The following is a 22,585-nucleotide window of genomic DNA, read 5'->3' as shown; positions in this document are numbered from 1 at the left end:
TGCGAAAATTTGGGAAAATTGGAATTTTGTCTTGGTAGCGTGGAGAAGCGGCGCGAGGAGGAGCAAAAAGTTATGGAGAAAATGGGAAAAAATGGGGAAAAAATTGGGAAAAAAATGGGGAAAAATCGTGAAAAATTGGAAAAAACTTGGGAAAAATCAGGAAAAAATGGGGAGAATTGGGGAAAATTTGGGAATTTTTGGGGAAAATGGGGAAAAATTTGGGATTTTTTTTTGCGGCAGCGCGGAGAAGCGGCGGCGCGAGCAGGAGTGAAAAATCAGGGGAAAAATGGGAAAAAATTGGAAAAAATCGTGAAAAATTTGGGGAAAAAATGGTGAAAAATTGGAAAAATAGGGGAAAAAGGGGGGGAATTTTGGGAAAATTTGGGAAAATTTGGGAATTTTTGGGGAATTTTTGGGAAAGCGGTGCGAGTTGGGATCTTTTTCTGTGGCAGCGCGGAGAAGCGGCGCCAGCAGGAGCAAAAACTTGGGGGAAAAATGGGAAAAAATGGGGAAAAATTGGGAAAAATTTGGGAAAAAATCGTGAAAAATGGGAAAAAAGAGGGGAAAAGGGGGGGAATTTTGGGAATTTTTGGGGAAAATGGGGAAAAATTTGGGATTTTTTCTGCGGCAGCGCGGAGAAGCGGCGGCGCGAGCAGGAGCAGAAACTTGGGGAGAAAATGGGAGAAAAATGGGCAAAAATGGGAAAAAAATTGGGGAAAATCGTGAAAAATTGGAAGAAACTTGGGAAAAATCAGGAAAAAACGGGGAGAATTGGGGAAATTTGGGAATTTTTGGGGAAAATGGGGAAAAATTTGGGATTTTGTTTTGCGGCAGCGCGGAGAAGCGGCGGCGCGAGCAGGAGTAAAAACTTATGGGAAAATGGGAGAAAATGGAGAAAATGGGAAAAAAATGGGGAAAAATCGTGAAAAATTGGAAAAAACTTGGGAAAAATCAGGAAAAAACGGGGAGGATTGGGGAAATTTGGGAATTTTTGGGGAAAATGGGGAAAAATTGGGGATTTTTTTTGCGGCAGCGCGGAGAAGCGGCGGCGCGAGCAGGAGTAAAAACTTGGGGAAAAGTGGGGGAAAATGGGAAAAAATTGGGAAAAATCGTGAAAAATTTGGGGAAAAAATCATGAAAAATTGGGAAAAATATGGGAAAATGGGGGGAATTATGGGAAAATTTGGGAATTTTTGGGAAACTGGTGAGAGTTGGAATTTTTTCCGGCAGCGCGGAGAAGCGGCGGCGCGAGCCGGAACAAAAACTTGGGGAATAATGGGAAAAAATGGGAAAAAAATTGGGAAAAATCATGAAAAAATTGGGAAAAATAGCGGAAAAAATGGGAGAAGCATGGGAAAAATCAGGAGAAAATGGGGAGAATTGGGGAAAGTTTGGGAATTTTTGGGAAAATTTGGAAAAATGTGGGAAAAACGGGAATTTTTCTGGCAGCACGGAGAAGCGGCGATACGAGCAGGAGCAAAAACTTGGGGGAAAAATGGGAGAAAATGGGAAAAAATCGTGAAAAAATGGAAAAAAAATAGGGGAAAAGGGGGGGAATTTGGGAAAATTTGGGAATTTTTGGGAATTTTTGGGAAACTGTTGAGAGTTGGGATCTTTTTTTTCCGTCAGCGCGGAGAAGCGGCGCCAGCAGGAGCAAAAAGTTGGGGAGGAAATGGGAGAAAATGGGAAAAAAATTGGTAAAAATCGTGAAAAATAGGGAAAAAAAATGGAAAAAAATAGGGGAAAAACGGGAGGAATTTTGGAAAATTTGGGAAAATTTGGGAAAATTTGGGAAAATTTGGGAAAATTGGAATTATTGGAATTTTGTCGTGGTAGTGTGGGGAAGCGGTGCCAGCAAGAGCAAAAACTTGGGGGAAAAATGGGAAAAATATTGGGAAAAAATTGGGAAAAATCGTGAAAAATTGGGAAAAAAGAGGGGAAAAAGGAGGGGAATTTTGGGAAAATTTGGGAATTTTTGGGAATTTTTGGGAAACTGTTGAGAGTTGGGATCTTTTTTTCCGTCAGCGCGGAGAAGCGGCGCCAGCAGGAGCAAAAACTTGGGGGAGAAAATGGGAGAAAATGGGAAAAAAATGGGAAAAAATCGTGAAAAATTGGAAAAAATAGGGGAAAAAGGGGGGGAATTTGGAAAATTTGGGAAAATTTGGGAAAATTGGAATTTTGTCTTGGCAACGTGGAGAAGCGGCGCCAGCAGGAGCAAAAACTTGGGGAAAAATGGGAGAAAATGGGAAAAAATTGGGGAAAATCGTGAAAAATTTGGGGAAAAATAATGAAAAATTGGGAAAAGCATGGGAAAAATCAGGAGAAAATGGGGAGAATTGGGGAAAGTTTGGGAAAATTGGGAAAATTGGAATTTTGTCTTGGCAGCGCGGAGAAGTGGCGCCAGCAGGAGCAAAAACTTGGGGGAAAAATGGGAAAAAATGGGGAAAAATTGGGAAAAATCGTGAAAAATTGGGAAAAATAGGGGAAAAAGGGGGGGAATTTGGGAAAATTTGGGAAAATTTGGGAAAATTGGAATTTTGTCTTGGTAGCGTGGAGAAGTGGCGCCAGCAGGAGCAAAAACTTGGGGAAAAATGGGAAAAAATGGGAAAAAATGGGGAAAAAATTGGGAAAAATCGTGAAAATTTTGGGGAAAAAATGGTGAAAAATTGGGAAAAACAGGGGAAAAAGGGGGGGAATTTGGGAAAATTTGGGAATTTCTGGGAATTTTTGGGAAACTGGTGAGAGTTGGGATCTTTTTTTCCGGCAGCGCGGAGAAGCGGCGCCAGCAGGAGCAAAAAGCTGGGGGAAAATGGGAGAAAATGGGGAAAAATTGGGAAAAATCGTGAAAAATTTAGGAAAAAATGGTGAAAAACTGGATAAAGCGTGGGAAAAATCGGGAAAAAATGGGGAGAATTGGGGAAAGTTTGGGAAAATTTGGGAAAATTGGAATTTTGTCTTGGCAGCGCGGAAAAGCGGCGCCAGCAGGAGCAAAAACTTGGGGAAAAATGGGAGCAAATGGGAAAAAATTGGGAAAAATTTGGGGAAAAATCGTGAAAAATTGGAAGAAACTTGGGAAAAATCAGGAAAAAACGGGGAGAATTTGGGAAATTTGGGAATTTTTGGGGAAAATGGGGAAAAATTTGGGATTTTGTTTTGCGGCAGCGCGGAGAAGCGGCGGCGCGAGCAGGAGCAAAAACTTGGGGAGAAAATGGGAGAAAATGGGCAAAAATTTGCGAAAAAAATTGGGAAAAATCGTGAAAAATTGGAAGAAACTTGGGAAAAATCAGGAAAAAACGAGGAGAATTTGTGAGAATTTGGGAAAATTTGGGAAAAATGTGGAAAATATGGGAAAAAACGGGAATTTTTTCTGGCAGCGAGGAGAAGCGGCGCCAGCAGGAGCAAAAACTTGGGGGAAAAATGGGAGAAAAATGGGGAAAAAATTGGGGAAAATCGTGAAAAATTGGAAGAAACTTGGGAAAAATCAGGAAAAAAACGGGGAGAATTGGGGAAAATTTGGGAATTTTTGGGGAAAATGGGGAAAAATTAGGGATTTTTTTTTGCGGCAGAGCGGAGAAGCGGCGGCGCGAGCAGGAGTAAAAAATCAGGGGAAAAAATGGGAAAAAATTGGAAAAAATCGTGAAAATTTTGGGGAAAAAATGGTGAAAAATTGGAAAAAATAGGGGAAAAGGGGGGGAATTTGGGAAAATTTGGGAAAATTTGGGAATTTTTGGGAAAATTTGGGAAAATTTGGGAATTTTTGGGAAAGCGGTGCGAGTTGGGATCTTTTTCTGTGGCAGCGCGGAGAAGCGGCGCCAGCAGGAGCAAAAACTTGGGGGAAAATGGGAGAAACTGGGAAAAAATTGGGAAAAATTTGGGGAAAAAATGGTGAAAAATTGGGAAAAAATAGGGGAAAAGGGGGGGAATTTTGGGAAAATTTGGGAATTTTTGGGAAAAATGGGGAAAAATTTGGGATTTTTTTTGCGGCAGTGCGGAGAAGCGGCGGCGCGAGCAGGAGCGAAAACTTGGGGAGAAAATGGGAGAAAATGGGAAAAGATTGGGAAAAAATCGTGAAAAATTGGGAAAAAATGGTGAAAAATTGGGAAAGTTTGGGAAAAACCGGGAAAAAATGGGGAGAATTGGGGAAAGTTTGGGAAAATTGGAATTTTGTCTTGGTAGCGTGGAGAAGTGGCGCCAGCAGGAGCAAAAACTTGGGGGAAAAATGGGAAAAAATGGGAAAAAATTGTGAAAAATTTGGGAAAAAATCGTGAAAAATTGGGAAAAACAGGGGAAAAAGGGGGGGAATTTTGGGAAAATTTGGGAATTTTTGGGGAAAATGGGGAAAAATTTGGGATTTTTTTTTTGCGGCAGCGCGGAGAAGCGGCGGCGCGAGCAGGAGCAAAAACTTGGGGAAAAATGGGAGAAAATGGGAAAAAATTGGGGAAAAAATCGTGAAAAATTGGAAAAAACTTGGGAAAAATCAGGAAAAAAACGGGGAGGATTGGGGAAATTTGGGAATTTTTGGGGAAAATGGGGAAAAATTTGGGATTTTTTTTGCGGCAGTGCGGAGAAGCGGCGGCGCGAGCAGGAGCAAAAACTTGGGGGGAAAATGGGAGAAAATGGGAAAAAAATGGGAAAAAATCGTGAAAATTTGGAAAAAAATAGGGGAAAAAGGGGGGGAATTTTGGGAAAATTTGGGCAAATTTGGGAATTTTTGGGAAAATTGGAATTTTGTCTTGGTAGCGCGGAGAAGCGGCGCCAGCAGGAGCAAAAACTTGGGGAAAAATGGGAGAAAATGGGAAAAAATTGGGAAAAAATCGTGAAAAATTGGGAAAAAATGGTGAAAAATTGGGAAAAGCATGGGAAAAAGGGGGGGAATTTGGGGAAAATTTGGGAAAATTTGGGAAAATTTGGGAATTTTTGGGAAAGCAGTGCGAGTTGGGATCTTTTTCTGCGGCAGCGCCGAGAAGCGGCGCCAGCAGGAGCAAAAACTTGGGGAAAAATGGGAAAAAATTGGGAAAAAATTGGGAAAAATCATGAAAAATTGGGAAAAGCATGGGAAAAATCAGGAAAAAACGAGGAGAATTTGTGAGAATTTGGGAAAATTTGGGAAAAACGTGGAAAATACGGGAAAAAACGGGAATTTTTTCTGGCAGCGAGGAGAAGCGGCGCCAGCAGGAGCAAAAACTTGGGGGAAAAATGGGAGAAAAATGGGGAAAAAATTGGGGAAAATCGTGAAAAATTGGAAGAAACTTGGGGAAAAATCAGGAAAAAACGGGGAGAATTGGGGAAATTTGGGAATTTTTGGGGAAAATGGGGAAAAATTTGGGATTTTTTTTTGCGGCAGTGCGGAGAAGCGGCGGCGCGAGCAGGAGTAAAAAATCAGGGGAAAAAATGGGAAAAAATTGGAAAAAATCGTGAAAATTTTGGGGAAAAAATGGTGAAAAATTGGGAAAAATAGGGGAAAAAGGGGGGGAATTTTGGGAAAATTTGGGAATTTTTGGGAATTTTTGGGAAAGCAGTGCGAGTTGGGATCTTTTTCTGTGGCAGCGCGGAGAAGCGGCGGCGCGAGCAGGAGCAAAAACTTGGGGGAAAATGGGAGAAAAATGGGAAAAAATTGGGAAAAAATCGTGAAAAATTGGGAAAAAATGGTGAAAAATTGGGAAAAGCATGGGAAAAACCGGGAAAACAAGGGGAGAATTGGGGAAAGTTTGGGAAAATTGGAATTTTGTCTTGGTAGCGCGGAGAAGCGGCGCCAGCAGGAGCAAAAACTTGGGGGAAAATGGGAGAAAAATGGGAAAAAATGGGGAAAATTGGGAAAAATTTGGGGAAAAAATTGGGAAAAATTGGGAAAAAACGGGGGAGAAAGGGGGGAATTTGGGAAAATTTGGGAATTTTTAGGAATTTTTGGGAAACTGGTGAGAGTTGGGATCTTTTTTTCTGGCAGCGCGGAGAAGCGGCGCCAGCAGGAGCAAAAAGCTGGGGGAAAATGGGAGAAAATGGGGAAAAATTGGGAAAAATCGTGAAAAATTTAGGAAAAAATGGTGAAAAATTGGATAAAGCGTGGGAAAAATCGGGAAAAAATGGGGAGAATTGGGGAAAGTTTGGGAAAATTTGGGAAAATTGGAATTTTGTCTTGGTAGCGCGGAGAAGTGGTGCCAGCAGGAGCAAAAACTTGGGGGAAAAATGGGAGAAAATGGGAAAAAATTGTGAAAAATTTGGGGAAAAATCGTGAAAAATGGGAAAAAAGAGGGGAAAAGGGGGGGAATTTTGGGAATTTTTGGGGAAAATGGGGAAAAATTTGGATTTTTTTTGCGGCAGCGCGGAGAAGCGGCGGCGCGAGCAGGAGCAGCGCTACCTGGCCGAGCTGGCCGAGCTGCTGTCGGCCAACCTGGGCGACCTGGACTCGCTGGGCGCCAAACCCGAGCAGGGCCAGATCCTGAAGAAAACCGTGGACCAGATCCAGCAGATCAAGCGCCTGGAGCAGGGTCCGCAGCCCCGGAATCGGGGGATCGCGGGGGATCGGGGGGAAATTTGGGGGGAAATTGGGGGGAAATTGGGGGGAAATTTGGGGGGAAATCGGGGGAAATTGGGGAAAAATCAGAGGGAAATGCGGGGGGAAATTGGGGGAAATTTGGCGGGAAATTGGGGAAGAATCGGGGGGAAATTGGGGGGAAATGCGGGGGGAAATCGGGGAAGAATCGGGGGGAAATTTGGGGAGAAATTGGGGGGAAATCAGGGGGAAATTGGGGGGAAATGCGGGGGGAAATTGGGGGGAAATCAGGGGGAAATTGGGGGGAAATTTGGGGAAATTTGGGGAGAAATCGGGGGAAATTGGGGGGAAATGCGGGGGGAAATTGGGGGAAATTTGGGGGGAAATTGGGGGGAAATGGGGGGAGAAATTGGGGGGAAATTGGGGGGAAATGCGGGGAAGAATCAGGGGGAAATTTGGGGGGGAATCGGGGGGAAATTTGGGGGGAAATCGGGGGAAATAGGGGAAAAATCAGGGGGAAATTGGGGGAAATCAGGTGGAAATTGGGGGGAAATGCGGGGGGAATTGGGGGGAAATTTGGGGGGAAATCGGGGAAGAATCGGGAAATTTGGGGAAATTTGGGGAGAAATGGGGGGAAATTAGGGGGAAATTTGGGGGAAAATCGGGGAAGAATCGGGGGGAAATTTGGGGAGAAATCGGGGGAAATTCGGGGGAAATTGGGGAAGAATCGGGGGAAGTTTGGGGAGAAATGGGGGGAAATCAGGGGGAAATCGGGGAAAAATCGGGGGGAAATTGGGGAGAAATTTGGGGGGAAATTGGGGGAAATTGGGGGAAATTTGGGGGGAAATTGGAGGAAATTGGGGAAAAATCAGAGGGAAATGCGGGGAGAAATTGGGGGAAATTTGGGAAGAAATGGGGGAAATTTAGGGGGAAATCGGGGGCAAATTGGGGGGGAATTGGGGGGAAATTTGGGGAGAAATGGGGGGGGAATTGGGGGGAAGTTTGGGGAAAATGCGGGGGGAAATTTGGGGGGAAATTGGGGGAAATTTGGGGAGAAATGGGGGGAAATTGGGGAAAAATTGAGGGGAAATTTGGGGGGAAATTTGGGGGGAAACTGGGGAAGAATCGGGGGGAAATTTGGGGAAATTTGGGGAGAAATCGGGGGAAATTGGGGGAAATGCGGGGGGAAATTGGGGGGAATTGTGGGGGAAATTGGGGGAAATTTGGCAGGAAATCGGGGGGAAATTGGGGGAAATTTGGGGAGAAATGGGGGAAATTAGGGGGAAATCAGGGGGAAATCGGGGAAAAATCGCGGGGAAATTGGGGGGAAATTTGGGGGGAAATTGGGGAAGAATCGGGGGGAAATTTGGGAAAATGTCAGGAAACACTTGGGGAAAACGGGGAGGAAAGTCGCAAAAAATTGGGAGAAAAAGGGGAAATTTGAGAAAAGTTCTGAAAAAAATTGGGGAAAAATCACTGAAAATTCTGGGAAACATCGGGACGAAACCATGGAAAAATTAGGGGGAAAATTTGGGGGAAAACTGGGGAAAATGCAGGGGAAATTTGGAGAAAAAGCAGGGAAAATTCAGGGGAAATTTGAGGTAAAATTGGGGGAAATTGAGGGCAAATCGGGGAAAATTCAGGGGAAATTTGGGGAAATGATGGGAAAAATCAGGAGAGAATTTGGGAGAAATGTGGGGGAAATTTGGGGGAAAATGGAGGAAAATGAGGGGAAAAATTGGGGCCAATTTAGAGAAAAGTCCTGGAAAATTTGGGGGAAAATCAGCGGAAAATTCGGGTGAAATTTGGGGAAGTTTGGGGAGAAATTGGGGAAATTTGGGGGAAACGTGGTGGAAATTCTGGGGAAATTTGGGGGGAATTCGGGGGGAAATTGGGGGGAAATTGGGGAGAAAATGGGTGGAAATTCAGGGGAAATTTGGGGGGAAATTGGGGGAAAATGGGTGGAAATTCAGGGGAAATTTGGGGGGAAATTGGGGGAAAATGGGTGGAAATTCAGGGGAAATTTGGGGGGAAATTGGGGGAAAATGGGTGGAAATTCAGGGGAAATTTGGGGACAAATTGGGGAAATTTGGGAGAAATGTGGTGGAAATTCAGGGGAAATTTGGGGGGAAATTGGGGGAAAATGGGTGGAAATTTGGGGGGAAATTTGGGCGGGATTTGGGGAAAAAATGGGTGGAAATTCAGGGGAAATTTGGGGGGAAATTGGGGAAATTTGGGGGAAACGTTGTGGAAATTCAGGGGAAATTTGGGGGGAAATTGGGGGGAAAAAATGGGTGGAAATTCAGGGGAAATTTGGGGGGAAATTGGGGGAAAATGGGTGGAAATTCAGGGGAAATTTGGGGGGAAACTGGGGAAAAAATGGGTGGAAAGTCGGGGTAAATTTGGCGGAAATCGCGGAAAATTTGGGGAAAATTTGGAGGGAAAACAGGGAAATGCGGGCAAAAAGTGAGGAAAAATCCGGACGAAACCAGGGAAAACTTGGGCAAAAACTGGAGAAAATTCGGGGGAGTTTTGGGAGAAATTTTGGGGGGATAAAAAACCCAGGGAGAGTTTGGGGAAGTTGAGGGGAAATTTCGGGGGGAGCCACTCGGCGGGGACGCGTTTTCCTCTGCCGGCTCCGGGGCTGAAGCGCGGAATTGGCGTCGCGCAGAGAAATCGGCGGATGACGACGTGCAGAAATCCGACGTCTCCTCCAGCAGCCAGGGCGTCATCGAGAAGGAGTCGCTGGGGCCGCTCCTGCTCGAGGTGGGGCCCCGAGCTCCCCCGGGACACCGGGGACGGCGCGGGCGGCACGCAGAAAAATCCCGGGCTTTGGGGCACGCGGCGCTGCGGCGCCGGGGCTCGGGGGGTTGAAACTGGGGTTTGGGGGGTTAAAATTGGGTTTGGGGGGTTAAAATTGGGGATTGGGGGGTTTAAAATTTGGTTTGGGGGGTTAAAATTGGGGATTGGGGGTTTAAAACTGGGGTTTGGGGGTTAAAATTGGGGTTTTGGGGTTTAAACCCAGGGTTTGGGGGTTTGAAACTGGGGTTTGGGGGGTTAAAATTGGGGATTGGGGTTTTAAATTGGGTTTTGGGGGGTTTAAACCCAGGTTTTAGAGGTGTGAAACTGGGGTTTGGGGGGTTGAAACTGGGGTTTGGGGGTTTAAAATTGGGTTTGGGGGTTTAAAATTGGGTTTGGGGGTTTGAAACTGGGTTTGGGGGTTTAAAATTGGGTTTGGGGGGTTGAAACTGGGGTTTGGGGGGTTAAAATTGGGGGTTGGGAGTTTGAAACTGGGGTTTGGGGGGTTAAAATTGGGGTTTGGGGGGTTAAAATTGGGGTTTGGGGGTTTGAAACTGGGGATTGGGTGGTTAAAATTGGGGTTTGGGGGGTTAAAGTTGGGGATTGGGTGTTTAAAATTGGGTTTGGGGGTTTGAAACTGGGGTTTGGGGGGTTAAAATTGGGGTTTGGGGGTTAAAATTGGGGATTGGGGGGTTAAAATTGGGGATTGGGGGTTTAAAACTGGGGTTTGGGGGGTTAAAATTGGGGTTTGGGGGTTTAAAATTGTGTTTGGGGGTTTAAAACTGGGGTTTGGGGGGTTAAAATTGGGGTTTGGGGGTTTAAAATTGGGGATTGGGGGTTTGAAACTGGGTTTGGGGGTTTAAGCCTGGGGTTTGGGGGTTCAATCCCGGGGTTTAGGAGTTTAAAACTGGGTTTTGGGAGTTTAAACCTGGTTTTGGGGGTTTAAAACTGGGGTTTGGGGGTTTAAAATTGGGTTTTGGGAGTTTAATCCCAGGGTTTGGGGGGTTAAAATTGGGGTTTGGGGTGTTAAAACTGGGGTTTGGGGTGTTAAAATTGGGATTTGGGGGTTTGAAACTGGGGTCTGGGGGGTTAAAACTGGGGTTTGGGGGTTTGAAACTGGGGTTTGGGGGTTAAAATTGGGGTATGGGGGTTTGAAACTGGGGTTTGTGGGGTTAAAACTGGGGTTTGGGGGTTTAAAACTGGGTTTGGGGGTTTAATCCTGGGGTTTGGGGGTTTAAACCCAGGTTTTAGGGGTTTGAAACTGGGGTTTGGGGGGTTAAAACTGGGGTTTTGGGGATTAAAACTGGCTTTGGGGGGTTTAAAATTGGGGTTTGGGGGTTTGAAACTGGGGTTTGGGGGGTTAAAAATGGGTTTGGGGGGTTAAAATTGGGGTTTGGGGGGTTTAAAACTGGGGTTTGGGGGTTTGAAACTGGGTTTTGGGGGGTTTAAAATTGGGGTTTGGGGGGTTAAAATTGGGGTTTGGGGGGTTTAAAACTGGGGTTTGGGGGTTTGAAACTGGGGTTTGGGGGTTTAAACCCAGGTTTTAGGGGTTTGAAACTGGGGTTTGGGCGTTCAAAACTGGGTTCCGTGGGTTTAAAACTGGGGTTTGGGGGTTTAAACCCAGGTTTTGGGGTTTAAATTTGAGGATGTGGGGGTTTAATCCTGCGCTTTGGGGGTTTAAGGCTGGTTTTAGAGGCTTAAGCCTGGCTTTTAGTGGCTTAGTGTTGGGTTTGAGGAGTTTACGACTGGTTTTAGAAGGTTAATCTCAGGTTTTAGGGGTTAATCTCGGGTTTTAGGGGTTAATCTCGGGTTTTAGGGGTTAATCTCGGGTTTTAGGGGTTGATCTCGGGTTTTAGGGGGTTAATGTCGGGTTTTAGGGGGTTAATGTCGGGTTTTAGGGGTTAATCTCGGGTTTTAGGGGTTTGGGTTTGGAGGGATCCGGATCAGGGTCTGGACTAAGAACGTGATTGAGCTGAGACTCAGAATTAGGATCAGGATCAGGATTAGGATCAGGACCAGCAGCAGCAGGACTCGGATCAGGAGCCGGACTGGGAACGCGACTGGATTGGGGCTTGGGGTTAGAGTCAGGTTTAGGATGAGGAGCAGGATTTAGACCTGGACTAAGGATGTGATTGAACTGGGATTCGGGATTAGAGTCAGGATCAGCATTAGGATTAGGACTAGGGTTTGGACTAGGAATGGGATTGAGTTGAGATTCAGAATTAGGATCAGGATTACAATCGGGATTAGGATTAGCATCAGGATCAGGACCAGGAGCAGGACTTGGATCAGGATCTGGACAGGGAATGGGATTGAATTGGGATTTGGGATTAGAGTCGGGATCAGGATCAGGATTAGGAGCAGGATCTGGATCTGGTCTAGAGACGTGATTGATTTGGGATTTGGGATTAGGATAGGGATCAGGACTTGGAGCGTGATTGAATTGGGATTTGGGATTTGGGATCAGGATCGGGATCGGGACTTGGAGCGTGATTGAATTGGGATTTGGGATCGGGATCAGGACTTGGAGCGTGATTGAATTGGGATTTGGGATCGGGACCAGGTTCAGGATCAGGACTTGGAGCGTGATTGAATTGTGATTTGGGGTTTGGATCGGGATCGGGATCAGGATCAGGAGCGTGATTGAATTGGGATTTGGGATTTGGGATCAGGATCAGGATCAGGGCTTGGAGCGTGATTGAATTGGGATTTGGGATCAGGATCAGGATCAGGACTTGGAGCGTGATTGAATTGGGATTTGGGATCAGGATCAGGATCGGGATCAGGACTTGGAGCGTGATTGAATTGGGATTTGGGATCAGGATCAGGATCAGGATCAGGGCTTGGAGTGTGATTGAATTGGGATTTGGGATCAGGATCAGGATCAGGACTTGGAGCGTGATTGAATTGGGATTTGGGATCAGGATCAGGATCAGGAGCGTGATTGAACTGGGATTTGGGATTTGGGATCAGGATGAGGATCAGGACTTGAAGCGTGATTGAATTGAGATTTGGGATCAGGATCAGGATCAGGATCAGGACTTGGAGCGTGATTGAATTGGGATTTGGGATTTGGGATCAGGATCAGGACTTGGAGCGTGATTGAATTGGGATTTGGGATCAGGATCAGGATCAGGACTTGGAGCGTGATTGAATTGGGATTTGGGATTTGGGATCAGGATCAGGATCGGGATCAGGACTTGGAGCGTGATTGAATTGGGATTTGGGATTTGGGATCAGGATCAGGATCAGGACTTGGAGCGTGATTGAATTGGGATTTGGGATTTGGGATCAGGATCAGGATCAGGATCAGGAGCGTGATTGAATTGGGATTTGGGATCAGGATCAGGATCGGGATCAGGAGCGTGATTGAATTGGGATTTGGGATCAGGATCAGGATCAGGACTTGGAGCGTGATTGAATTGGGATTTGGGATCAGGATCAGGATCAGGATCAGGATCAGGATCAGGACTTGGAGCGTGATTGAATTGGGATTTGGGATCAGGATCAGGATCAGGACTTGGAGCGTGATTGAATTGGGATTTGGGATCAGGATCAGGATCAGGATCAGGAGCGTGATTGAATTGGGATTTGGGATCAGGATCAGGATCAGGATCAGGACTTGGAGCGTGATTGAATTGGGATTTGGGATCGGGATCAGGACTTGGAGCGTGATTGAATTGGGATTTGGGATTTGGGATCAGGATCAGGATGAGGGCTTGGAGCGTGATTGAATTGGGATTTGGGATCAGGATCAGGATCAGGACTTGGAGCGTGATTGAATTGGGATTTGGGATCAGGATCAGGATCAGGATCAGGAGCGTGATTGAATTGGGATTTGGGATCAGGATCAGGATCAGGATCAGGACTTGGAGCGTGATTGAATTGGGATTTGGGATCAGGATCAGGATCAGGACTTGGAGCGTGATTGAATTGGGATTTGGGATCAGGATCAGGGCTTGGAGCGTGATTGAATTGGGATTTGGGATCAGGATCAGGATCAGGATCAGGACTTGGAGCGTGATTGAATTGGGATTTGGGATCAGGATTGGGATCAGGGCTTGGAGCGTGATTGAATTGGGATTTGGGATCAGGATCAGGATCGGGATCAGGATTTTTGGATTTTCCCAAGCCTTGGGTCGGGCCTTTCTTTCCCTGTTTCGGGTGGGAATCCTGGTGGGTCTCGGATCTTGGGAATTTTGGGATGTGAGGACCCAAATCTTGGATCCTGGATGGAATTTTGGGATTTGAGGACCCAAATCTTGGATCCTGGATGGAATTTTGGGATTTGAGGACCCAAATCTTGGAGCCCAGATGGAATTTTGGGATTTGAGGATCCAAATCTTGGATCCCAGATGGAATTTTGGGATTTGAGGACCCAAATATTGGATCCCGGATGGAATTTTGGGATTTGAGGATCCAAATCTTGGATCCCAGATGGAATTTTGGGATGTGAGGACCCAAATCTTGGATCCCGGATGGAATTCTGCGATTTGGGGATTCCAGTTTTGGATCCCAGATGGAATTTAGGGATTCGAGGACCCAATTCCAGGAAAAACCAAGGTGGATCTTGGAATCCTGGAATTCCAGGAAAAACCAGGATGGGTCTTTGATCTTGGATGGAGCTTTGGGATTTGAGGGCCCAGATCTTGGATCCGGGATGGAATTCTGGGATTCCAGGAAAAACCAAGGTGGGTCTTTGGTCTTGGATGGAATTTTGGGATTTGAGGATCCAAATCCACAATCCCGGCTGGAATCCTGGAATTCCCCGAGCGGGAACCCAGCCAAGCTTTGAGGGAACCTTCTCCACACTCATGGAGCCGAATCCAGGAATAACCACGGTGGATCTCGGTTCCCGGTTGGAATTTTGGGATCTGAGGATCCAAAGTCATCATCCAGGCTGGAATCCTGGGACTGAAGGACCCAAATCCAGGAAGAACCGAGGTGGATCTTGGATCCCGGCTGGAATCCTGGAATTCCCAGAGCGGGAACCCAGCCAAACTTCCACGGAACCTTCTCCACACTTAAGATCCCACCCAGTTTTCCATGGAATCTTCTCCACGCTCATGGAACTGAATCCAGGAATAACCGAGGTGGATCTTGGACCCCGGCTGGAATCCTGGAATTCCCAGAGCGGGAACCCACCCAAACTTCCACGGAACCTTCTCCACACTCAAGATCCCACCCAGTTTTCCATGGAATCTTCTCCCCAGTCAAGGAGCCAACTCCAGGAAGAACCGAGGTGGATCTTGGATCTCGGCTGGAATCCTGGAATTCCCAGAGCGGGAATCCCACCAAGCTTTGGGGGAACCTTCTCCACACTCATGGAGCCGAACCCTCTGGAATAACGGAGCTGGATCTTGGGTCTTGGGTGGAATTTTGGGATCTGAGGACCTAAATTCAGGAATATCTCAAGGTGGATCATGGATCCTGGCTGGAATCCTGGAATCGCCAGAGCTTTGAGGGAACCTTCTCCAGACCTATGGAACCAAATCTGTGGGAATCCATTGGAGTAACCGAGGTGGACCTCGGATCCCGACTGGAATCCTGGAATTCCAGAGCGGGAATCCACCCAAACTTCCACAGAACCTTCTCCACACTCAAGATCCCACCCAGTTTTCCATGGAATCTTCTCCACGCTCATGGAACTGAATCCAGGAAGAACCGAGGTGGATCTTGGATCCCGCCTGGAATCCTGGAATTCCCAAAGCAGGAATCCACCCAAACTTCCACGGGACCTTCTCCACACTCAAGATCCCACCCAGTTTTCCATGGAATCTTCTCCCCAGTCAAGGAGCCAAATCCAGGAAGAACCGAGGTGGATCTTAGATCCAGGTTGGAATCCTGGAATTCCCAGAGCAGGAATCCCACCAAGCTTTGGGGGAACCTTCTCCACACTCATGGAGCCGAATCCTTGGGAATTCATTGGAATAACAATGGTGGACCTTGGTGGACCTTGGATCCCACCTGGATTCCAGGAATCCACCCAAACGTCCACAGAATGTTCTCCACACTCGAGATCCCACCCAGTTTTCCATGGAATAACCAAGGTGGATCTTGGTTCCCGGTTGGAATTTTGGGACCTGAGGACCCAAATCCACGATCCCGGCTGGAATCCTGGGACTGAAGGACCCAAATCCAGGAAAAACCGAGGTGGATCTTGGATCCCGGCTGGAATTTGAGGACCCAAATCCATGATCCCGGCTGGAATCCTGGGATCGAAGGACCCAAATCCAGGAAGAACCGAGGTGGATCTTGGATCCCGGCTGGAATCCTGGAATTCCAGAGCGGGAATCCACCCAAACTTCCACGGAACCTTCTCCACACTCAAGATCTCACCCAGTTTTCCATGGAATCTTCTCCACGCTCATGGAACTGAATCCAGGAATAACTGAGGTGGATCTTGGATCCCGACTGGAATCCTGGAATTCCCAGAGCGGGAATCCACCCAAACTTCCACGGAACCTTCTCCACACTCAAGATCCCACCCAGTTTTCCATGGAATCTTCTCCACGCTCATGGAACTGAATCCAGGAATAACCGAGGTGGATCTTGGATCCCGGCTGGAATCCTGGAATTCCCAGGGCGGGAACCCAGCCAAGCTTTGAGGGAACCTTCTCCACACTCATGGAGCCGAACCCTCTGGAATAACGGAGCTGGATCGTGGTTCCTGGTTGGAATTTTGGGATCTGAGGACCTAAATTCAGGAATATCTCAAGGTGGATCTTGGATCCTGGCTGGAATCCTGGAATCGCCAGAGCCTTGAGGGAACCTTCTCCAGACTCATGGAGCCGAATCCAGGAATAACCACGGTGGATCTCGGTTCCCGGTTGGAATTTTGGGATCTGAGGATCCAAAGTCATCATTCAGGCTGGAATCCTGGGATCGAAGGAGCCAAATCCAGGAAGAACCGAGGTGGATCTTGGATCCCGGCTGGAATTTGAGGACCCAAATCCATGATCCTGGCTGGAATCCTGGGACTGAAGGACCCAAATCCAGGAAAAACCGAGGTGGATCTTGGATCCCGACTGGAATCCTGGAATTCCCAGAGCGGGAACCCAGCCAAGCTTTGAGGGAACCTTCTCCACACTCAAGATCCCACCCAGTTTTCCATGGAATCTTCTCCCTGCTCATGGAACTGAATCCAGGAAGAACCGAGGTGGATCTTGGATCCCGGCTGGAATCCTGGAATTCCCCGAGCGGGAACCCAGCCAAGCTTTGAGGGAACCTTCTCCACACTCATGGAGCCGAATCCTTGGGAATTCATTGGAATAACAATGGTGGACCTTGGTGGACCTTGGATCCCACCTGGATTCCTGGAATCGACCCAGACGTCCACAGAATGTTCTCCACACTCGAGATCCCACCCAGTTTTCCATGGAATAACCAAGGTGGATCTTGGTTCCCGGTTGGAATTTTGGGACCTGAGGACCCAAATCCACGATCCCGGCTGGAATCCTGGGATCGAAGGACCCAAATCCAGGAAGAACCAAGGTGGATCTTGGATCCAGGCTGGAATTTGAGGACCCAAATCCATGATCCCAGCTGGAATCCTGGAATTCCCAGAGCGGGAATCCCACCAAGCTTTGGGGGAACCTTCTCCACACTCATGGAGCTGAACCCTCTGGAATAACGGAGCTGGATCGTGGTTCCTGGTTGGAATTTTGGGATCTGAGGACCTAAATTCAGGAATATCTCAAGGTGGATCATGGATCCTGGCTGGAATCCTGGAATCGCCAGAGCTTTGAGGGAACCTTCTCCACACTCATGGAGCCGAACCCTCTGGAATAACGGAGCTGGATCTTGGGTCTTGGGTGGAATTTTGGGATTTGAGGATCCCATTTTTGGGGTATTTGGGATAAAATCTGTGGGATTTTCCCCGCTGCAGGCCCTGGACGGGTTTTTCTTCGTGGTGAACCGCGAGGGCCGCATCGTGTTCGTGTCGGAGAACGTGACGGGGCAGTTGGGCTAAAACCTTGGAATTCTTTCTGAATTCCGCGATATTTGAGATCAAATCCTGGATTTTCTCTCCATTTTTGGGATAAAATCCTGGATTTTCCCCGCTGCAGGCCCTGGACGGGTTTTTCTTCGTGGTGAACCGCGAGGGCCGCATCGTGTTGGTGTCGGAGAACGTGACGGGGCAGTTGGGCTAAAACCTTGGAATTCTTTCCGAATTCCGCGATATTTGAGATCAAATCCTGGATTTTTGTCCTATTTTTGGGATATTTGAGATCAAATCCTGGATTTTTGTCCCATTTTTGGGGTATTTGGGATAAAATCCTGGATTTTTGTCCCATTTTTGGGATATTTGAGATCAAATCCTGGATTTTTGTCCTATTTTTGGGATATTTGAGATCAAATCCTGGATTTTTGTCCCATTTTTATCCCATTTTTTGGGATATTTGAGATCAAATCCTGGATTTTCTCTCCATTTTTGGGATAAAATCCTGGATTTTCCCCGTTGCAGGCCCTGGACGGGTTTTTCTTCGTGGTGAACCGCGAGGGCCGCATCGTGTTGGTGTCGGAGAACGTGACGGGGCAGTTGGGCTAAAACCTTGGAATTCTTTCCGAATTCCGCGATATTTGAGATCAAATCCTGGATTTTCTCTCCATTTTTGGGATCTTTGGGATAAAATCCTGGATTTTTGTCTTATTTCTGGGATATTTGAGATCAAATCCTGGATTTTTGTCCCATTTTTGTCCCATTTTTTGGGATATTTGGGATAAAATCCTGGATTTTCGTCCCATTTTTGTCCCATTTTTTGGGATATTTGAGATCAAATCCTGGATTTTTGTCCCATTTTTGTCCCATTTTTTGGGATATTTAGGATAAAATCCTGGATTTTTGTCCTATTTTTGGGATATTTGAGATCAAATCCTGGATTTTCTCTCCATTTTTGGGATAAAATCTGTGGGATTTTCCCCGCTGCAGGCCCTGGACGGGTTTTTCTTCGTGGTGAACCGCGAGGGCCGCATCGTGTTGGTGTCGGAGAACGTGACGGGGCAGTTGGGCTAAAACCTTGGAATTCTTTCCGAATTCCGCGATATTTGAGATCAAATCCTGGATTTTCTCTCCATTTTTGGGATATTTGGGATCAAATCCTGGATTTTTGTCCCATTTTTGTCCCATTTTTTGGGATATTTGGGATAAAATCCTGGATTTTTGTCCTATTTTTGGGATATTTGAGATCAAATCCTGGATTTTTGTCCCATTTTTGTCCCATTTTTTGGGATCTTTGGGATAAAATCCTGGATTTTTGTCCTATTTTTGGGATATTTGAGATCAAATCCTGGATTTTCTCTCCATTTTTGGGGGTATTTGGGATAAAATCTCCGGGATTTTCCCCGTTGCAGGCCCTGGACGGGTTTTTCTTCGTGGTGAACCGCGAGGGCCGCATCGTGTTCGTGTCGGAGAACGTGACGGGGCAGTTGGGCTAAAACCTTGGAATTCTTTCCGAATTCCGCGATATTTGAGATCAAATCCTGGATTTTTGTCCCATTTTTGTCCCATTTTTTGGGATATTTGAGATCAAATCCTGGATTTTTGTCCTATTTTTGGGATATTTGAGATCAAATCCTGGATTTTTGTCCCATTTTTGTCCCATTTTTTGGGATATTTGGGATAAAATCCTGGATTTTTGTCCTATTTTTTGGATATTTGAGATAAAATCCTGGATTTTTGTCCCATTTTTTTCCCATTTTTTGGGATATTTGGGATAAAATCCTGGATTTTTGTCCTATTTTTGGGATATTTGAGATCAAATCCTGGATTTTTGTCCCATTTTTGTCCCATTTTTTTGGATATTTAGGATAAAATCCTGGATTTTTGTCCTATTTTTGGGATATTTGAGATGAAATCCTGGATTTTTGTCCCATTTTTGTCCCATTTTTTGGGATATTTGGGATAAAATCCTGGATTTTTGTCCTATTTTTGGGATATTTGAGATCAAATCCTGGATTTTCTCTCCATTTTTGGGATAAAATCCTGGATTTTCCCCGCTGCAGGCCCTGGACGGGTTTTTCTTCGTGGTGAACCGCGAGGGCCGCATCGTGTTGGTGTCGGAGAACGTGACGGGGCAGTTGGGCTAAAACCTTGGAATTCTTTCCGAATTCCGCGATATTTGAGATCAAATCCTGGATTTTCTCTCCATTTTTGGGATATTTGAGATAAAATCCTGGATTTTTGTCCCATTTTTGTCCCATTTTTTGGGATATTTGGGATAAAAATCCTGGATTTTTGTCCTATTTTTGGGATATTTGAGATCAAATCCTGGATTTTTGTCCCATTTTTGGGGTATTTGGGATCAAATCCTGGATTTTTGTCCCATTTTTGGGATCTTTGAGATCAAATCCTGGATTTTCTCTCCATTTTTGGGGTATTTGGGATAAAATCTCCGGGATTTTCCCCGCTGCAGGCCCTGGACGGGTTTTTCTTCGTGGTGAACCGCGAGGGCCGCATCGTGTTCGTGTCGGAGAACGTGACGGGGCAGTTGGGCTAAAACCTTGGAATTCTTTCCGAATTCCGCGATATTTGAGATCAAATCCTGGATTTTTGTCCAATTTTTGTCCCATTTTTTGGGATATTTGGGATAAAATCCTGGATTTTTGTCCTATTTTTGGGATATTTGAGATCAAATCCTGGATTTTCTCTCCATTTTTGGGATAAAATCCTGGATTTTCCCCGCTGCAGGCCCTGGACGGGTTTTTCTTCGTGGTGAACCGCGAGGGCCGCATCGTGTTCGTGTCGGAGAACGTGACGGGGCAGTTGGGCTAAAACCTTGGAATTCTTTCCAAATTCCGCGATATTTGAGATCAAATCCTGGATTTTTGTCCCATTTTTGTCCCATTTTTTGGGATATTTGGGATAAAATCCTGGATTTTTGTCCTATTTTTGGGATATTTGAGATCAAATCCTGGATTTTTGTCCCATTTTTGTCCCATTTTTGGGATCTTTGGGATAAAATCCTGGATTTTTGTCCTATTTTTGGGATATTTGAGATCAAATCCTGGATTTTTGTCCCATTTTTGTCCCATTTTTTGGGATATTTGGGATAAAATCCTGGATTTTTGTCCCATTTTTGTCCTATTTTTGGGATATTTGAGATCAAATCCTGGATTTTCTCTCCATTTTTGGGATAAAATCTCCGGGATTTTCCCCGTTGCAGGCCCTGGACGGGTTTTTCTTCGTGGTGAACCGTGAGGGCCGCATCGTGTTCGTGTCGGAGAACGTGACGGGGCAGTTGGGCTAAAACCTTGGAATTCTTTCCGAATTCCGCGATATTTGAGATCAAATCCTGGATTTTTGTCCCATTTTTGTCCCATTTTTTGGGATCTTTGGGATAAAATCCTGGATTTTCGTCCCATTTTTGTCCCATTTTTGGGATATTTGAGATCAAATCCTGGATTTTCTCTCCATTTTTGGGATAAAATCCTGGATTTTCCCCGCTGCAGGCCCTGGACGGGTTTTTCTTCGTGGTGAACCGCGAGGGCCGCATCGTGTTCGTGTCGGAGAACGTGACGGGGGTACCTGGGCTACGGGCAGGAGGAGCTGATGGACTCCAGCGTTTACAGCGTGCTGCACGTGGGCGACCACGCCGACTTCGTCAGGAACCTGCTGCCCAAGTCCCTGGGTGCGCTCTCAGCGCCGCCCCGCGGCTTCTGCCTGCCGGGTTTCCTTATTGGATTTTATTTCATTTTATTCTGTTTCATTTCATTTGATTTTATTCTATTTTATTTCATTTGATTTTGTTTTATTTCATTTCGTTTTATTTTGTTCTATTTTATTTCATTTGATTTGGTTTTGTTTTATTTCATTTAATTTTATTCTATTTTATTTCATTTGATTTTATTCTATTTTATTTGGTTTTATTTTGTTTTGTTTCATTTGATTTTGTTTTATTTTGTTTCATTTTATTTTATTCTATTTTATTGGGTTCGATTTGGTTTTCTTTTATTTCATTTGATTTTGTTTTCTTTTATTTCATTTTGTTTTGTTTTATTTCATTAGATTTTGTTTTGTTTTGTTTCATTTGATTTTGTTTTGTTTCATTTGATTTTGTTTTGTTTTATTTCATTTTACTTTATTTTATTTCATTTTACTTTATTTTAGTTTGTTTCATTTGATTTTGTTTTATTCCATTTCATTTTGTTCTATTTTATTTCATTTGATTTTGTTTTATTTTGTTTCGTTTTATTTTATTTTATTTCATTTGATTTTGTTTTATTTTATTTCATTTTATTTCATTTTATTTTATTTTGTTTTATTTTATTTCATTTTACTTTATTTTGTTTTACTTCATTTTATTTTGTTTAATTTTATTTCATTTTACCTTGTTGTATTTCATTTCATTTTATTTTGTTTTGTTTCATTTCGTTTTATTTTGTTCTATTTTATTTCATTTGATTTTGTTTTGTTTTATTTCATTTGATTTTGTTTTCTTTTATTTCTTTTTATTTTGTTTTATTTTATTTCATTTTACTTTATTTTATTTTATTTCATTTGATTTGGTTTTATTTTATTTTGTTTCATTTGATTTTGTTTTGTTTTATTTAATTTGATTTTGTTCTATTTTATTTCATTTGATTTTGTTTTATTTCATTTCATTTTATTTTGTTCTCTTTTATTTCATTTGATTTTGTTTTATTTTATTTCATTTAGTTTTATTTCATTTTGTTTTGTTTTGTTTTATTCCATTTTATTTTGTTCTATTTTATTTCATTTGATTTTGTTTTGTTTTATTTCATTTTATTTTATTTCATTTTACTTTATTTTATTTAATTTTAATTTTATTTTGTTTTATTTCATTTGATTTTGTTTTATTTTGTTTCATTTTATTTTGTTTTGTTTTATTTCATTTGATTTTGTTTTATTTTGTTTTTATTTTATTTTGTTTTGTTTTATTTCATTTTACTTTATTTTATTTTATTTCATTTGATTTTGTTTTATTTCATTTCATTTTGTTTTGTTTTATTTCATTTGATATTGTGTTATTTTGTTTTATTTTATTTTGTTTTGTTTTTTTTCATTTTATTTTGTTTTATTTCATTTTATTTTGTTTTATTTTATTTCATTTTATTTTGTTTTCTTTTATTTCATTTGATTTTGTTTTATTTTGTTCTATTTTATTTCATTTAATTTGGTTTTGTTTTATTTCATTTTACTTTGTTTTATTTTGTTTCATTTTATTTTGTTTTATTTCATTTGATTTTGTTTTATTTTATTTCATTTTACTTTATTTTATTTCATTTCATTTGATTTTGTTTTGTTTTATTTCATTTGATTTTGTTTTGTTTTAT

At 44.0% G+C, this 22,585-nt stretch overlaps 1 protein-coding gene across 1 annotated transcript in view; it reads left to right on the top strand.

Annotated features, from left to right (window-relative positions):
* Positions 1-6,286: 6,286 nt before the first annotated feature.
* The window catches only part of NCOA1 (nuclear receptor coactivator 1), a 60,268-nt gene continuing 43,969 nt past the window's right edge, over positions 6,287-22,585 (top strand). The window contains 4 exon segments of the mRNA XM_068186664.1: positions 6,287-6,485; positions 9,162-9,256; positions 17,178-17,251; positions 20,801-20,919. Coding sequence (XP_068042765.1) covers positions 6,287-6,485; positions 9,162-9,256; positions 17,178-17,251; positions 20,801-20,919 — 487 coding nt within the window.

The sequence above is a fragment of the Anomalospiza imberbis genome, chromosome 3, assembly GCF_031753505.1.
Source record: "Anomalospiza imberbis isolate Cuckoo-Finch-1a 21T00152 chromosome 3, ASM3175350v1, whole genome shotgun sequence".
Lineage (NCBI taxonomy): Eukaryota > Metazoa > Chordata > Aves > Passeriformes > Viduidae > Anomalospiza > Anomalospiza imberbis.
This window is presented reverse-complemented; position numbering and strand designations above follow the sequence as displayed.